Raw genomic sequence first — 17,819 nt, forward strand, 5'->3', positions numbered from 1 at the left:
ATGAGATGTTTTCATTGTTTCCTAATCATCTTCTTTCGTATTCTTAAAAATATCAATAATCACTTATATGGGTTTCAAATTTCAAATTTGGAATAACTGGGTGCTACCGCCATCTAGTGGTATGAAGCAAGGCCATAGTCATAAAGTAACACTACAATAATACGTCTACCCTAAATAACCTGTTTGTCTACCATATTTTACTTTCTTTTTCTGCAAAAATAAATTTAACTAATTATTTCAATTCTTGTTTTTCTCAGGGGTGGAATTGTCCAGCCTCCAGAAGCATGTAAACACACTCGCAGTCGCCAAGTTGACTTAAGTTCAGCTCATGGGCAGATGTTTTCAAATATGCTGAGACAGAAATACTTAAATCCTGAGATTCATTGACAATAATCTACTATGATATAATCTAAGATACTGCAACTGCCTGTATTTAGATAAATGTCTCTGAAGACCTCAACAGTCTCAGTGCTTGTGAGATCGAAACCGAACTGGAAGTTTGAGAGGCCACAATAATGTATGTTCATTATCATTGTTTATTTTCAACTGCAAATCATTAATGAAAAGTCTCACTTAATAGATTTTTTTCAGTTTCCAGAGCTTTGCATCTTCCACCTTTGCCTTTGTGGGTGCCACGGCATAAACATTTCTTATTTAGGAATTTAAATTGAGATAGTTTCCTTAAATTAAAAATTAACAGAGAGAACAACCTTAGAAATGTTCAAACCTTTGGAGACGATTCAGTCTAGAGTGTATCCTTTATTGTGTGAGTGCGTCGTCACATGTTGAGTCTGTCTATATTTATTGAGGAACATAAGACATTTCTTCAGTGTCTCTGTACTGAGGATCAACATGGGTGATAAAATCACCAGCAGTCAAATCAATCAAAGTCAGGCAGTTCAGTAAAGTCAGCAGCTATTTTTCAGTATCAGTGCATTTCAGTGTGCAGGTGGATTGTGTATATATTAATGAAAATCTGGAAGAATTCAACCTGACAAATCCTTGTATTCAAAGGAAGAAATCTCAATAACTACTTGAAATCTCAATAACTTAGGTTATAAAAATGGTGGAAAGAAGGATCTGCGAGTTGTCTGCTACAACAGCTGATCAGTTTGCTGAAACGAGATGCTTCCACAAAGTGGGAGCCAGCTGTGATTTAACTGCAGGGAGAAGCAGACCTTAATACTTGAGTAGTCTGAAAGACGAATGTGTTGTTGAAAGAGATTTTGTATTACAGATGCTGTTCACATGTGTTTTAATGAAGACCAGTTAAAGATTCAGACCATTTGCACCATGTACTATTAACTCTATAAGGTTATGTTTTTCACACATTATCTCTTTTCCCGGGGTGTTTTTATTTAAACAGACAACACTTGCTCATATGTACATGGTTGAGTTAAAGAACACATTCATTCCATCTATTTTAAATGCAGACCAGATGCAGGGACTTTAGCGTTGCTTTTATTTCTTATTTCTAAGACCGGAAGTTTGAATGTTCCTCCTGTGACAGACTTTGCGCTTCTTACAGGTACTGGCCAACTGAGGCCATTCACGAACGTGTTTACACCTGAATTTGTGCGTAAGGGGATAGCCCTCACAGGCCCCGTTTTCCGCGTTTTTCTTTATTTATTTATTTCCGTGTAAACGGCAGTCTTGATATAAAAACATTGATGGTGGATAATTTAGCCCAGCGTTGAGAGTTCCGGGGAGAATAAAGGATTTTAAAGTCTTCTCGCACTTCAGTGTGAATCCAGAGGCATGGCTCGACCACGGCCGCGGGAATACAAGGCAGGAGATGTGGTTTTCGCTAAGATGAAGGGATACCCGCACTGGCCAGCGAGGGTGAGTCTGAGCTGCGGCCGGGCTGGGAGAGCAGGGAGGCGGGGTTGATACACTGCAGAGGTGCACTGTACAGCCGCACCTCTGCTGGGGGAACCGGAGGGATGCGACGGTGCCCGGAGCTCCACGTCTGCTCTGCGTGCTTCTCATGTCCCCGCTATATTGTTGTCCACCAAGCGGAGGGGAAATGTAGACATTTTTAAATTAAGGATACAAGTCATATTTATTCGGAGCGATTTCTTCAGAACGTACCCTGCCGCATTTATCTCGTTCTCGAGTTGTAACGTAATTCACCTTACACCTATTTGCTGTCAAGCAGCTCGACGTGTTTTTCTTTTCCACATGTTTGCTTTTCAGTTTCACGCGTGGAGTAAAGGAGCCAATAGTTTACCCTGAGTAACCCGCGTCTGTTTCAGCAGCACTATACACCAGCCCAGGGCCGGCCCAAGCCTTTCGGGGGCCCTAAGCAGAATTTGATATTGGGGCCCCCCCTCCCACCTAGCGGAGTCATTTGCGCTCGACGATTATTGACAAAAATGTCACACTACAATGATTTGACAATGAATTAATTGACATTATCAATTGTATTAATACTGAATTACGTAGATGTGATTTCCTGTATTTTTTATATGGCCAGCTGGAGAAGGGAAATACCTAAATTTATGCATATTCATAGCATTTTGCTTTTTGACTTATTGAGATGGTGACTTAGGCTTGGGCTTCAGTGCCCCTTGACCTCTTGGGCCTGGAAGGCTCATTCAGTTGCTCTCATGCCAATAATATTCTAGACTTTTGTCCCTTGATAGACCCCTGTATTATTATAGTCGTTATTTACACCAAAACAGTCACCTTTTAACCTTAGAGGGCACTTAGATCACAGATTTATTTTAAACTTTCATATTCAAAGTAAAGCATCAAGTGTGGTTTACTGAAGTTAAATTGTAAAATAATTAAATACAACAGCATTTGTATTTTTTTTAAAGTATTAGTTTAATAAACAGATCTTTCAACAGATTTGTAAATGTGCAATCTTAAACTGAAATCAAAATACACAAACATTAGTATTATCAAAAATAACATTAAAAAATAAAAAATAAATAATGATAGTGCCTCTGTATTCCAAACAAACGATCACAAACATATTAAATAAATAATTTGCAACTGTGCAAATGCGTATTAAGTTAGCAATTTCCAATTACAAAATAAAACCAAAATAGACAAGCATGAATATAATAAAAAATAGAACGTTACATAGATACATAGATTAAATAATGAAAGTCAATTAACCTTTTAAACCCCATTAACTAATTGTCTACACGTATAATGGTAATGAAAGCTTCGACCATTAGATTTTTTGGGGAAGGTGAAGGTGTCACTAATTTGCACTGGCCCTCTTCTTACCAGATCAGTCCTTTCTGAGTCAGACAGGAATGCTGACCATTCAGCTGGGTCAATTGGAGGAGCTGTTGATCCACCTTGATAGCTGGTGCTTGTTGAGGGAGTGGATGGGACATCCATAGCAGTTAATGCTGTAGAAGGACCTGTAGGGACATTAGATACAAAAATAGAATCATAACATAACACAAGATATTTCACAGTTAAGTAAGGCAACATAAAACAAAAACTGTTAGATTAACTGACCTGTTATGCCGGCAGAGGTTGAAGTCGGTGTATCAGTGACTGTCAATGCTGGTAACTGTTCTTCAATGGGTAAAAGTTCTTCCTCACTTTCAGGTGACTGTAAGTCTGCTGGGGGTGAACCTGCAAAGATAAAATAAATAAATCAACAAATAAAAAAAATGTAATTATTTTTTTTTAAATGTGTCATGTCATATTAAAAGACTATGTAGCCATTTGCCATCAAGAAAAACCTCACCTGCTGTATCATCAGCTGTGGAGGCACTGACACTTGATGACACATCGGGGGCAGGTACAGTTGGTTGTGCTCCAAAATACTTCAACAGTGTTCCTGAAAAAATAACATTGCAAAAGTGCATAGTTGATAGTGAGTTTATGAAAAATGAGTTTATTTTGACATCATTACTTACACTCATCAACAAACAATTCCACACCTAACCATTCCTATTCTAGTGAGGCAAAATAAGGCACAGCCTAATTGCAGTGTGGTGAACACTTCTCATCTCATCTCTCATTTTCATCCGCTTATCCGGGGTCGGGTCGCGGGGGGAGCAGCTCAAGCAGGGGGCCCCAGACTTCCCTTTCCCGGGCCACATTGACCAACTCTGACGGGGGGATCCCGAGGCGTTCCCAGGCCAGTGTTGAGATATAATCTCTCCACCTAGTCCTGGGTCTTCCCCGAGGTCTCCTCCCCACTGGACGTGCCTGAAACACCTCCCAAGGAAGGCGCCCAGTGGGCATCCTTACCAGATGCCCGAACCACCTCAGCTGACTCCTTTCTAAGTGAAGGAGCAGCGGCTCTAATTCGAGTTCCTCACGGATGGCTGAGCTTCTCACCCTATCCCTAAGGGAGACGCCAGCCACCCTTCTGAGAAAACTCATCTCGGCCGCTTGTACCCGTGATCTCGTCCTTTCGGTCATCACCCAGCCCTCATGACCATAGGTGAGGATAGGAACGAAGATCGACCGGTAGATCGAGAGCTTTGCCTTGCGGCTCAGCTCTCTTTTCGTTACAACGGTGCGGTAAAGCGAACGCAATACCGCCCCCGCTGCTCCGATTCTCCGGCCAATCTCACGCTCCATAGTACCCTCACTCGCGAACAAGACCCCAAGGTACTTGAACTCCTTCACTTGGGCTAAGGACTCATTTCCTACCCGGAGTAAGCAATCCATCGGTTTCCTGCTAAGAGTCATGGCCTCAGATTTAGAGGTGCTGATCCTCATCCCAGCCGCTTCACACTCGGCCACCAACCGATCCAGTGAGTGCTGAAGGTCACAGGCCGATGATCCAATGAGGACCACGTCATCTGCAAAAAGCAGTGACGAGATCCTCAGACCACCGAACTGCAACCCCTCCCCACCCCGACTACGCCTCGATATCCTGTCCATGTATATCACAAACAGGATTGGTGACAAGGCGCAGCCCTGGCGGAGACCAGCATCCACTGAGAACGAAACTGACTGGCTGCCGAGGACGCGAACACAGCTCTCGCTTTGGGAGTACAGGGATTGGATGGCCCTGAGGATAGACCCCCTTACCCCATACTCCCGCAGCACCTCCCACAGTTTCTCCCGGGGGACCCGGTCATACGCCTTCTCCAGATCCACAAAACACATGTAGACCGGATGGGCATACTCCCAGGCCCCCTCCAGGATCCTTGCGAGAGTGAAGAGCTGGTCTGTAGTTCCACGTCCGGGGCGAAAACCGCATTGTTCCTCTTCAATCTGAGGTTCGACGATCGGCCGAACCCTCCTTTCCAGCACCTTGGAGTAGACTTTACCAGGGAGGCTGAGAAGTGTGATGCCCCGGTAATTGGCACACACTCTCTGGTCCCCCTTTTTGAACAGGGGAACCACCACCCCAGTTTGCCACTCCTTTGGCACTGTACCCGACTCCCACGCGAAGTTGAATAGGCGTGTCAACCATGACAGCCCCTCAACACCCAGAGCCTTTAGCATTTCTGGCCGGATCTCATCAATCCCTGGGGCCTTGCCACTGCGGAGATGTTTGACCCCCTCAGTGACCTCCACCAGGGAAATTGACGATGAAACACCATCAACCTCGAGCTCTGCCTCCAACATAGAGGGCGTGTTATTCGGATTCAGGAGTTCCTCAAAGTGTTCCTTCCAACGTCCGACAACCTCCTCAGTTGAGGTCAACAGAGTCCCATCCTTACTGTACACAGCTTGGATGGTTCCCCGTTTCCCCCTCCTGAGGTGCCGGATAGTCTTCCAGAAACACTTTGGTGCCGACCGAAAGTCCTTCTCCATGACCTCTCCGAACTTCTCCCACACCCGCTGCTTAGCCTCCGACACGGCAGCAGCTGCAGCCATTCGGGCCTGTCGGTACCCTGCAACCGAGTCAGGAGTCCTCCAGGATATCATATCCCGGAAGGCCTCCTTCTTCAATCGGACGGCTTCCCTGACCACCGGTGTCCACCACGGTGTCCGAGGGTTACCGCCCCTTGAGGAGCCTAAGACCCTGAGGCCACAGCTAGCCGCCGCAGCTTCAGCAATGGAGGCTTTGAACACCGCCCACTCCGGCTCAATGCCCCCAACCTCCACAGGAATGCCAGAAAAACTCCGCCGGAGGTGTGAGTTGAAGATACCTAGGACGGGGGCCTCCTCCAGACGTTCCCAGTTCACCCGCACTACTCGTTTAAGCTTACCAGGTCTATCCGGAAATTTCCCCCACTCCCTGATCCAACTCACAACCAGATGGTGGTCGGTTGACAGTTACGCCCCTCTCTTTACCCGAGTGTCCAAAACATGCGGCCTCAGATCAGATGACACGATCACAAAATCGATCATTGATCTTCGGCCTAGGGTACTCTGGTACCAGGTACACTTATGAGCACCCTTATGTTCGAACATGGTGTTTGTTATGGACAATCCATGGCTAGCACAGAAGTCCAATAACAAACGACCGCTCGGGTTCAGATCAGGGAGGCCGTTCCTCCCCACCACGCCTCTCCAGGTGTCTCCATCGTTGCCCACGTGGGCGTTGAAGTCACCCAGCAGAACTACGGAGTCCCCTACTGGAGCCCCATACAGGACTCCATTCAGGGTCTCCAAGAAGGCCGAGTACTCTGAACTGCTGTTTGGTGCATACGCACAAACAACAGTCAGAGTTTTACCCCCTACAAGCCTTAGGCGCAGGGAGGCGACCCTCTCGTCTACCGGGGTAAACTCCAACACCGCGGCGCTCAGCCGGGGATTTATGAGTATCCCCACACCCGCCCGACGCCTCACGCCCTTGGCAACTCCGGAGAAGAATAAAGTCCAACCCTTATCCAGGAGTACGGTACCAGAGCTGAGACTGTGCGTGGAGGTAAGCCCCACCAGATCTAACTGATAGCGCTCCACCTCCCTCACAAGCTCCGGTTCCTTTCCCCACAGCGAGGTGACGTTCCACGTCCCCAGAGCCAGCTTCTGCCGCCCGGGTCTGGTCCGTCGAGACCCCCTACCTTCGCTGCCACCCATGTGGCTGCGCACCCGACCCCAACGGGTCTTCCCACAGGTGGTGGGCCCATGAGATGAAGAGAGGGGGGGTGCCACGTAGTTTGTTCGGGCTATGCCCGACCGGGCTCCGTGGCAAACCCGGCCACCAGACGCTCGCCATCGAGCCCTCCGTCTGGGCCTAGCTCCAGACGGGGGCCCCGGGCTTCCTCCGGGCTGGGTCCCATCTCCTCTTTTGTCGATATTCATTGAGGGTTTTGAACCATTCTTAGTCTGGCCCCTCACCTGAGACCACTCTGCCATGGGAGACCCTACCAGGAGCACAAGGCTCCCGACAACACAGCCCTCAGGTTCACGGGGACACGCAAACCTCTCCACCACGATAAGGTGACGGTTCAAGGAACACTTAACATCCTAAATATAATATTAATACAATATAAGTATATTTTTATCACAGACGTCTCCTCACTTCAACATGGTGTTTTCTCATAAAGACCAATAGGCCATCTCTCAACAAAGATCTTAGAGCAGAGCGCACATTGTGCTCCATCTTTGGCTGAGATGTCACTTTTACTAACGTTCACAGGCACAGCAATGCTAGCTTGCATCCCTTACACCTAGAAGGTTAAGTTCACCTTTGGCTGTTTCCTCCAATATAAACCGATATCTCACGGACTAAGACTCTGCACTTAGTCGCTGTCAGACTCACCACTATGTCACATTTATAAAACAGTACTGTTTTCATGTAGCTAGCTACTAGTGCTAATGTCCACCTCAGTCAGCGAGCTAACGTTAGATTAAGCCTGGCAAGAGCTAGCAGTACATGTTTGATTGAACATCCTAAACACTGCCAATATCGTTGACATATACACCTAGATAAATGTATATTAATGAGATACATACACTGTTGATGAATATAGCTCATGTGATGTCAAATATAAGATGACATTAACTCGCTAGCTAGCTAGCTAACTCCTATGATAGCTTGAGCTGCTCCTCCCTCAAATGAGTTCAAAACATATTTTAAATAATCATGCAATCATACCGTTATCTTGCTCTTTTTTCTCATCTTCTGTCCTTTCTTTTTCCGTTTTTGGGCACCAGAGAGATATGTCCTTTTAGATGACATGCTTATATATGTCCCTTCCAACTTAACCTTGAGTATTATGCAGTGTCTGTCTATGACCGCGAATTATCTGTCAGCAGATTGAGCACGCAGTTGATATGCATGACTTGAACGCTGGCAGATATATTGATCGTAAAATCAGAATTTTCTTGTATAGATGTATTTTTTATTTCATTCAATCAGGTCAGTTGTTTAAGTTATTTAATATTATTATTATTTTAAATTATTTTTAATTATAATTTTTTTTTTCCGATAGGGGGCCCCCTGGCGGTCAGGAGGCCCCAAGCGCCCGCTTGTATCGCTTATGCCTCGGGCCGGGCCTGCACCAGCCTCTCAGTATATCAATACCACTACCAGCAGACGGTATGAACTCAACCGGAGTCATTGGGCATGTCCACAGTGCAGTGGGCTTGTCGGGCTCCATTTGTGACCTCTCACAACTTCCTTACGCGTTGTTGTTTATGTGTGACTGGGCAGCATCCCATAGCAGCCTGTATCATTTAGGGTAATGGAGTAGAAATCAGCAGATGAGTGGCGATCTCAGAAAATCAAAGTGATCAGTGTAATGTGGAGGGAGTAGAATAAATATTAAATTTGTCTCCCCCTGTCCTTCAGATTGATGAGCTTCCAGAGGGAGCTGTCAAACCACCTGCCAACAAGTATCCCATCTTCTTCTTTGGGACCCATGAAACGTAGGCACCTATTGTTGTCCAGGATGTGATGTGCCATTTACTCTTACATTGTCTAACAGGGAAGCAGCTGCCATGCACTATTATAACTCAGCTCTGCTTATACACTTATATACTTAGCTATGAAAGTATATCCTTGCTTTGAACCGATACACACTGTGGACACTTAAACACACTGAAACATGTTTTTACCTCAAGGATTAAAGTTCAGTCTTCACCATGGAAATAGTTTGACAAAATATTTCAACTCAAGGTCCAGTATCATTTTCTGGAGCTTTCAACCATATCATTAACACTGTTTTCACATGACCTCAAATATGGAACTTTGTTCATGTGATCAGGATAACACACCAGCATCTTTCACCATGGAGCTTTTATCCATATTTTTTATTTTGTTATTTAATACAAGATAACAAACCATTTAAAGCACCAGGGTAACTTAAATGAGTAACTCTGCATTGATACAAGAGGCTAGTCCAGACTTAATAATAATTAATAAAACTCTAAATTTGAAAACTGTGTTGTCTAATCTTCCACTTTCTTTGTATCAGTATGTTGTATTCCAAACTGTTTGATTTACAGTTAAAGTAAATGTTTCTTATCCCTCTACAGTGCATTTTTAGGCACCAAGGATCTTCTGCCGTACAAGGAGTATAAGGACAAATTTGGCAAGTCCAACAAGAGGAAAGGCTTCAATGAGGGCCTGTGGGAGATCGAGAACAACCCCAGAGTCAAGTTCACAGGCTATCAGGTCAAAAGATATTATGTATGTGATTAAGAGAAAGAACAGCAGAAATGCCAAACAGGCTTGATGCTCAACAAAAGCTCATTGTTTCCTGGCCAAACCATAAGACACAAATAACTGTTATAAAAACAAAAGTGCTGGAATAAGAAAACTGGAGGAATGTGTCTTAACTTGCACTCTCACGCGTTTAAATCTGGGGTGTCAGACATTCTAGAATCAGCCATTTCTTCTTTAAGATTCAGCAAAGCTAATGGTGTATATCTTTTTCTATCCACAGGCCATCCAGCAACAGAATTCATCTGAGACAGAAGAGGGGGGGAACACTGCTGATGGCAGCAGTGAGGGCGAGGAGGGTGACTCTGTTGAGGAGGAAGATGACAAGGAAAAGCTGCAGGAAGATAAGACAGGATCCAAACAGAAAAAAACAGCCCCCTCCCAGGTACTTTACTTCAGCTGGGGAACATGCTAACACAGAAGTGAGCAGCACTGAAGGTAACATGACCATGACAAATTATTTCAGAGGATTTTATGACTCTAGAATTAGTCTTTGCTCACCTCTCATCTCATGTTTGTCTTTTTGAGATTTGGGCTGAACAATAGAGGTTAGGGCTCTGTATCATTTTTGGCACTGAAAAATCTGGTCTTTGGTTACTGTTGTTATCCATCTGTGAAGCTGAAGGCATACATGCAGTACTCTAGGATTTTTAATCTTATAATTTGCTCTGAAAAAGCCTGCATGAACTGGGTGCTTTGAAGTAAATGTTGCTGCGTGATCATGTACAAATGGTAGGTTGACAATGGTACCAGCAGTGTCACTCACACAGTGTGATGGTAAATGGACTGCATTTTATATAGTGCTTTTCTAGTCTTAAATGCACAGTTGTCTGGAGCAATTTGGGGGTTCAGTGTTTTGCCCTAGGACATTGGACAGATGACTTGCAGACTGAAGGAACTAGGCTTGGTGGTAAGTGGATCACCTGCTCTACCTGCAGAACCACAGCTGCCCATTTCAACATACTAGCTTGTACAACTTGACATTTTAATGCAAATCCTAAAAGTATCATATTCCTCTGTTGACACAGCCCTGCATTAAAAACACATGAGTGAGACACACTTGGGGCTACTGTGGCTGAGGGGTAGAGTGGTCGACAGTTCGATCCCCAGTCTGACCCATCTGCATGCCGAAGTGTCCTTGGGCAAGATGCTGAACCCTGAATGGTCCCCCATAGAATAACTAAAGTGCTGAGATTAGATGCACTGTATAAATGTGTGTGTGAATGTACAACTGTACTACTGTAAAGCGCTTTGAGTGGTCATCAAGACTAGAAAAGCACTTTATAAAACCATTTAACCATTTACCATTTACACACTGTTGTACTGTTCAATCATTACCAGGAACATACACACTGTAGTTGTTTATGACTTAATCCTCCAACATGTGTCTGCTGCAAGGAAATGGAAAACTTATGGGTCAGATACTTTGCTGTTTATGGACACAGTATTGGCTGTAAAGTGGTCTTCCACTACAAATATGCAATATAAAAAATATACAAATATTTTTTAATAGGCAAACCAGGCTGCTCTCCTTTATTAATAAAATCAGTCACATTATTATTCCCTGATCATCTGTATTCATTATGATGTTCAGCTTTTAGGGTTGAAGGGATGGAGTGCTGCAGAGCTGAGCACTGCCAGAGTGTGTTACTGTATTAGTGCTCATGCCATCGCTGCTGTAAATGGGTGCAGGTTGAAAAAGTCAAACGCATCCTGCTCATCACTTAGCAACCACTGTTGCTTGGCAACTGGGCTCCATTACGCACAGCACATGTGGTGCGTCCAGAGGAATGTGACGCTGCTGGGGGGTCTTGTGCTGGTGTATGTAAAAGGGATACACCGTAGAACTGGAATCTCCTCAGATAACAAAAGATGAAATGTGATCTGTAATCTGCAGTGTGTCTCGCACAGGTAGAAAAAATCACTCAAGTAAATTTAACATTAAGATTAGATTTCACTCATTGCAGCAAACCCATTTTAGGCCTCTCACCAGGCTGATGTGTGTGTGCTTCAGTAAGTGAGTGGGGATTGGAGGCTTCTTAGCTGGTATTGAACAATAGCCATATGTAAGACGTTTAAAGAATATTCTTATATTGTCTCTGCATGCACATTGCCCCATCACCCACCACCACAAGTCACGTCTCAACAGAGTTTGCTAATACAAATATATTCTATACATATTCTGTATATGTAATGATAGCTTAGGTTGAGGGTTTGGATTTGGTTTGAGTTTTATTTTTCTGTTGTAACATAGTTCCTGAGTTGCTTTTGAACTGCCAATCAGGAGACAGCAGTTCTTGGAGTGCAATGCTAAATCTGTGGAATCCTCTTAAGTATGTGTAACTGTTAACTAATTTTAAAATGGCAACAGGTTCTTATCATGTCTGTTAACAGTAATTGTCCTCTACTGTGTTTTGGTTTATTAGTTGCTAATGACACTGAGTAAGTGACACTGATCTGCACGTCTTTGGCAGAAGTCCTCCAAGCTGTCAAGGATCTCATCTGCAGAGGATGACCTGCAGAAGGACAGGAAAGATGAAGACCAGAAGAGCGGCTCAGAGGGAGAAGACCCTGACAACGACATCATCCAAAATACCACCGACAGTAAGGTGGGATTTATAAATGCTTTCATACTCATCACCCTAATTGTAAAAATAAACTGATTATTTCAGTCAAGATTTGATTTAGTTATTGGGTCTATTGTATTATATGGAGTTTTCACTGAATATTTTCCTGGAAGTCCTGCTCTTCTTTAGAATGGGAGAAGCTGACTTGACAAAAAACAAATCACTTTTGACTAAAGTGTAACTGCTGTTTGTGAGTGCAGTCTTTTTCTTTAAGTAGTTTGTTATAAACACCATACAAACACCATACCAATACTATATAAGCAACCTCAGTTTTCTAATAATAACACATTATTATTTGTCTATTTCTTTTATTATTTAGTATTATTTAAATATCTTTGCAAAGCTCGTTGATCAACATTTTACTTAACTTATAGTGTCTAATACTACTACCAATAACGCTTTCTCTTAATATTGTGTCTCCCCAGAATGTGCTGCTCATAGAAGAACATTAAGAAGGAAAGCATGAAAGGGAAATCATTCTTTGTAGCTGTAATGTTGGAAAGGTGAACCAACAACATGATTTCTCATCAGCACCATCTACTGACTGCCATTGCCACCTCCTCTTCTTTGTTGGATTTAGTATGTGTTTATATGAAAGATAATCCCTGATACTGGTACCAGTTGTCACACAGATACCAGTCAAACTGGGAAGTCATTGAAGTAACTGGGGACAACTTCTTCTAACGTAAAATTCAACAGAATAAAAACAGAAAATGCCTCCATACTGCTCCTGTGATGTCCATAGGCCCACATTCAAATTTTAATGTAGGTGGTTCACAAGGACTTGGACCACAGGAGCAGTATGGCAGCTTTTTCTGTTTTTGTTTTATGTTTGAAGAAGTAGTCAGTAGTTACTTCAATGGTATTGGAAATGGCTGCAACGCTGTTTACCACTGAAAATCCCAAAGTGTTTTGTGGACTTGAACACTTCACCCACCCCTCCATTCGCAAAGTGGTGAGAAGATAATGATTGAATTTTCATTTTTCGGTGAACGATCCCTTTTAGGGCCATTTACATTATCATAACATCCAATGCTAAACTATTTAGCTTTTTTGGTGAAACATTAAATAATTGTGATGATGATGATACACAGCATCAACAAGGCTCATTCACAATTTCTTCTTTTGTATAGGGTTTCAACTTCTAAGCGATTAGATCTCTCACCACAAAATATGCCTGTATAAGTGCTAGCTGCTTTTTCGTTATTAATTTTTCATTACATTACATTACATTACATGTCATTTAGCTGACGCTTTTATCCAAAGCGACTTACATTTTTTAGAACACTCATCATTTTATGAGGGGCCATCTAGGGGTTCAGTATCTTGCCAAGGACACTTAGGCATGCAGATGGGATAGAGTGGGATTCGAACCGGCAACCTTCTTGTTGCAGAGCACCCGCTCTATCCCTTAGGCCACGCTCTCCCCTTGAACACTTCATAACAGCATTATAGCTAAAATCATCCGGAAGTTGTTCATACAGTCATGATGCACCACCCTAAAGGACAGGTCAGTCTACTGTTTTATATAATTTTTTTTAATCACAGAAACAAATCATTCCTATAATTAAAAAATGTTTCCCACCCCTATGGCTCAGTGTGTATAATTTAGTGACATCTAGTGGTGAAGTTGCATGTTGCAGCTGAATACCCCTCACCTCACCCTCCCCTTCCAAACATGAGAAAGAACCTGTGGGAGCCTTCAAACTCAAAAGGCGTTTATTTAGTCTAATTTGGGCTACTGTAAAAAACATGGTGGCCTCCATAGAGAGGACCAATCCAATGTAAATATTAATAAGTTAAATATAAAGGGCCTATTCTAGTGTAAAGAGAACAAAAATTTGTACAATTTAGATTAAACAAACTAGTGAAAACAACACTAGGATTATTTATTTTCAATTTCTGCCAATGGATCCTTTTCAACAAAAACATACACACTGAACCTAGGATTACTTGAAATGTGTATTAGCAAAAATTGGATGGTATGCTAACCTATGTCAATAAATACTGACGGTTACACAGCTCTGATAGCTTAAGACTAATACAATGTTTGTTGATTTAGAAAAATCTCCTTATTAACCTTAATTTAAAATTATAACATTGTGGTAATGCAGTTATTTTTCTTGCTTAATTAAAGTCAATAAATCTCCAACATTCACTAACTAGATGTGAGCTATTTTAACCTAATTTCTTTCACAGCTCTGTCAGTCCTTACCTGATTTAGTTCTATGGAAACGGAAAAAAAGATAACTTGATTATTTATTACTGTGATTCATATAGAAAATTGACTTATATCTAAACAGAAGGTCAACTTGAAAGTAGTTTGTGAGGTCTGTGTCACAGAAAACAACACATTAATTGCGCATATTAATTCTGTATATGAGATATTATAATAGCATAATGAATCTGCATGTCATATGTAGGTCTGATATAAGGAGGTTGAGGTTGTTCATCTTCTTTCCATTACTCCATTAAATCACACAATGTAGATAGCCATCAGTCAATATTTATACTGGTGCATACCTGTCTGTATTGTATCCCTAATGGTCAGCTGTCACTGTCTACAAAAGCATTTGGTAAGACTTCCATATATAAATATATGGAAATATATGCATCTACTGTCTATGATATATGTTGGGAATTGCGGTTTACTGATCAATCTAGATGTAGCTGGAAATAGATTTTTTACATCAGTGTCATGGGATAGACTTCTGAAATAGTAAATAATGGTTAAACATTATCTATCACACTATGCTACTCTTTTATGTACCCAGGAAAATATGAATGGAAATACATGGATAGATGTATGAATTGTTGTGCACAACTGGGTTACACATTGTAACTCAATATTAACTATATATGTATATTTAACTTTTGTTGTAGAATATAGGCCCACTATTCTCCTGGGACTGCGCTTGGTAACAGCTCATCTTTTTAAGGAGAAGTGACACATCTGTTCTTCTGTGTATCTGTGGAATAGATTACTGTATATTTCAAAGCTTTTGTAGTGGCATGCTCTGCTGTTGTACTCCACATCATTCTTTTATGAACGTGTCTAAATCTGATATTTGTTAGTATGTGATCTGTTGCCTTGTCTCAGTTTTTAAAGCTGACAGCTGACAACTGAACCACAGTTGTGAAAATGATTTTTCTATCCCAAACATTGTGAACAACATGCTGTGTGATACTGCATTGTGTAGTTGCCAAGCCTCTTAGATTGATGACACCAGTCTACTTTGACTTTCACCCTGTGCCAGTGGCCTTTATTTTACTCCAACTATTTCGATGAGATATAGATTTATTTATTTTTGATGACTGTTGAATGAGAAAACTTCTGTATGTAAACTCATGTTTTTTATTCCCTTTAAACCTTTGTTATGCCTCTTTTTAGGAACATGTTTTACATTTTCAACGTTTGTAATTTGCAGTAAACTGGTTTGCTGTTTATGGAGGAGACTTTTTACAAAATAAACTAATTGGAATGCCAAGAAAGGCTGTAATGCTCATCACACACTATACAACTAAATTGTTGCATGGATTCAAATGGAAATATAATGCCACTTTGGCAACAAATGTACTAAGATTTCCCTATGGGTGGTGCCAAAGAGAAAAACTGTAGACCCTTAACATTACCATGCTAATTGCTACCATGTTCCCAATTAACATGGTAACATTAGCATGCTAGCTGATATCTTTCATGACAACCCACCACATTACATCACATGTCATTTAGCTGATGGTTTATCCAAAGCGACAAGTAGCATCCATTAGGGCCATTTTTGGGGGGGGTTCAGCATCTTGCCCAAGGACACTTTGGCATGGGCTGGGATTCAAGATGCCAACCTTCAGGTTGGAGAACAACCGCTCTACCCCCTCAGCCACAGCCTCCACATAACAGCACTATAGGTATTAACCCTCCTCATAACCATTACTATGGACTACAGCTTGTTTTTGAAGATGGATGGAATATGTCACATGTTGTATATCACATTTAGCACATTACTGATATTACACAATGTATATTAGTCAGGATAACATCATTCATAAAGTATGATATACTGTCCACTCACTATATTAAGAACACCATACTTGAAGTGGGTAGTTCCTCCCTTTACTTTGGAATTCACTGAGCGCTGGAAACTCGCCTCTGAGATTGTGCTCCATTTTGACATTGTTGTGTAACCCTCTGGGTAAACCAGTTGTTACCAAAACACTTATTTATAGTATTATTTATATTTCCTCCTTACTGAGAATTCCTTTCATTTAATTAACAATTCTGTTTCATTTCTTCTGTATTTAATTTATTATTATAAAGTAATTTCCTTTTTGCTCAGGAAGTGTTTTACCTGTCAAGAAACTTGACAACAAGTGAGCCTATTGGTTCAAAGTGAAATAACTGCATGTTATTGGTGAAAGACGGTCTAAGTCCCGCCTCCTCACTCGAGTCAGAGAGGTGCAGTCGAGTGTGGAGACAGACGGAGCCTGATGAGAAGTGGAGAAGTTGGAATAACGGAGCGATATTACTGCTACTGGTACTCGATATAATAGTTTGAGGGAATAGTTTGAGCCCATAAGAAGTTTATCAACTACTGAGAGGACCTGGAGAGCAGCTTAGAGCACCGTTTATTCTTTTCTTTTCCCGGCTGGGTTTTCTGGATACCCTTGAACTTTGAGTTGGATTGGAATCTCTCCCTGACGAGGGAGATGGCGAGCCACCCGTGTTGAGCACCTGGATTGAGGAGCGCTTCTAGCATTCATCTACCTTGCTGTCAGTGTGGTAGGACTGTGGGGAAGAACCTCAAAGGACAGTTGAATCTAGCAGAACATCCTATTTTTTGAGGATTACTTTTATTTTCTGGGTGCACCCATTTCAAAAGACATTTCTAATTTTACTAAACTGAATGCCGGCAATGTTGTAAATATTTTGTGTGTTAATACAATTGTTTTGATTTAAACTTAACTCTGTGTTATGGTTGCTCATTCTGGTGTCTGATTCCTGTTAATTACTCCTCCCTACGAATCTAGGTTATACTGGTCCAGTGTGCACCTACCCTCCATGTGGGTTACACAGTAAAACTTGGCGAGCCAGCCAGGAGGAGTATTGGTTTCTAGATAACCATTTATAAACAGATTAATCGGACACCTTTTGAGTAACTGGAGTGTATTTTGAATATAGGGGCCATTGAGATTTCATGTTTTGTATTGCTTTTTCTCACCCCTGATTGTGATAAGGAAAATGGATATCGTTGTAACAGAGAACGTGAAAATTCCAAATGCTGTTTTAGTTAGTGGGTTAACTAAAACTGAGGTAGACAATGACATTTTTGATTTCCTCAAGCAATATGGGTCAATTTCTAGGTTAATCAACATACCTACTACAGACTCTGAGCCTCAGGTTATTGTCGAGTTTGAATATGGTACCGCTGTGAAAGCACTTGAAACAGGTCTCTTACCTTTGCAAAGACCATGTACCGCCAATCCTTATGTTATTCACCACGTTCAGAGTCTTGCCAGTGTTTACACTGTGGATGCAGGCACCACTGCAACAAATACTTACCTTTCTGGGTTAAGAGATTTAGCTAAGCTAAGTGGCAGGCAATTTGAAGATATCCTCCATGAGGAGCTAGCTAGGATCAGTGAGT

At 42.1% G+C, this 17,819-nt stretch overlaps 1 protein-coding gene across 2 annotated transcripts; it reads left to right on the top strand.

The window, feature by feature from the left end:
* Positions 1-1,658: 1,658 nt before the first annotated feature.
* On the top strand, positions 1,659-17,137 carry hdgfl3 (HDGF like 3). 2 transcript variants are annotated; one of them, XM_062390912.1, is made up of 6 exons: positions 1,659-1,842; positions 8,678-8,754; positions 9,364-9,502; positions 9,774-9,935; positions 12,025-12,159; positions 12,603-17,137. In XM_062390912.1, the coding sequence occupies exons 1-6, from the start codon at positions 1,759-1,761 to the stop codon at positions 12,627-12,629; spliced, it is 624 nt and encodes a 207-aa protein (XP_062246896.1). In that variant the 5' UTR covers positions 1,659-1,758; the 3' UTR covers positions 12,630-17,137. The 2 variants fall into 2 exon arrangements, with proteins under 2 accessions (XP_062246896.1, XP_062246894.1); XM_062390910.1 differs by having other exon boundaries at positions 12,025-12,154.
* Positions 17,138-17,819: the final 682 nt, after the last annotated feature.

This window comes from Platichthys flesus, chromosome 1, assembly GCF_949316205.1.
Source record: "Platichthys flesus chromosome 1, fPlaFle2.1, whole genome shotgun sequence".
Classification (NCBI taxonomy): Eukaryota; Metazoa; Chordata; class Actinopteri; order Pleuronectiformes; family Pleuronectidae; genus Platichthys; species Platichthys flesus.

Excerpts from the sequence above, each read along its gene's own strand:
- hdgfl3 (XM_062390910.1), top strand. The coding sequence starts at position 1,759 with ATGGCTCGACCACGGCCGCGGGAATACAAGGCAGGAGATGTGGTTTTC. Across the intron at positions 1,843-8,677 it reads ACCCGCACTGGCCAGCGAGG|ATTGATGAGCTTCCAGAGGG; the intron begins GTGAGTCTGAGC and ends CCTGTCCTTCAG. Across the intron at positions 9,503-9,773 it reads TCAAGTTCACAGGCTATCAG|GCCATCCAGCAACAGAATTC; the intron begins GTCAAAAGATAT and ends TTCTATCCACAG.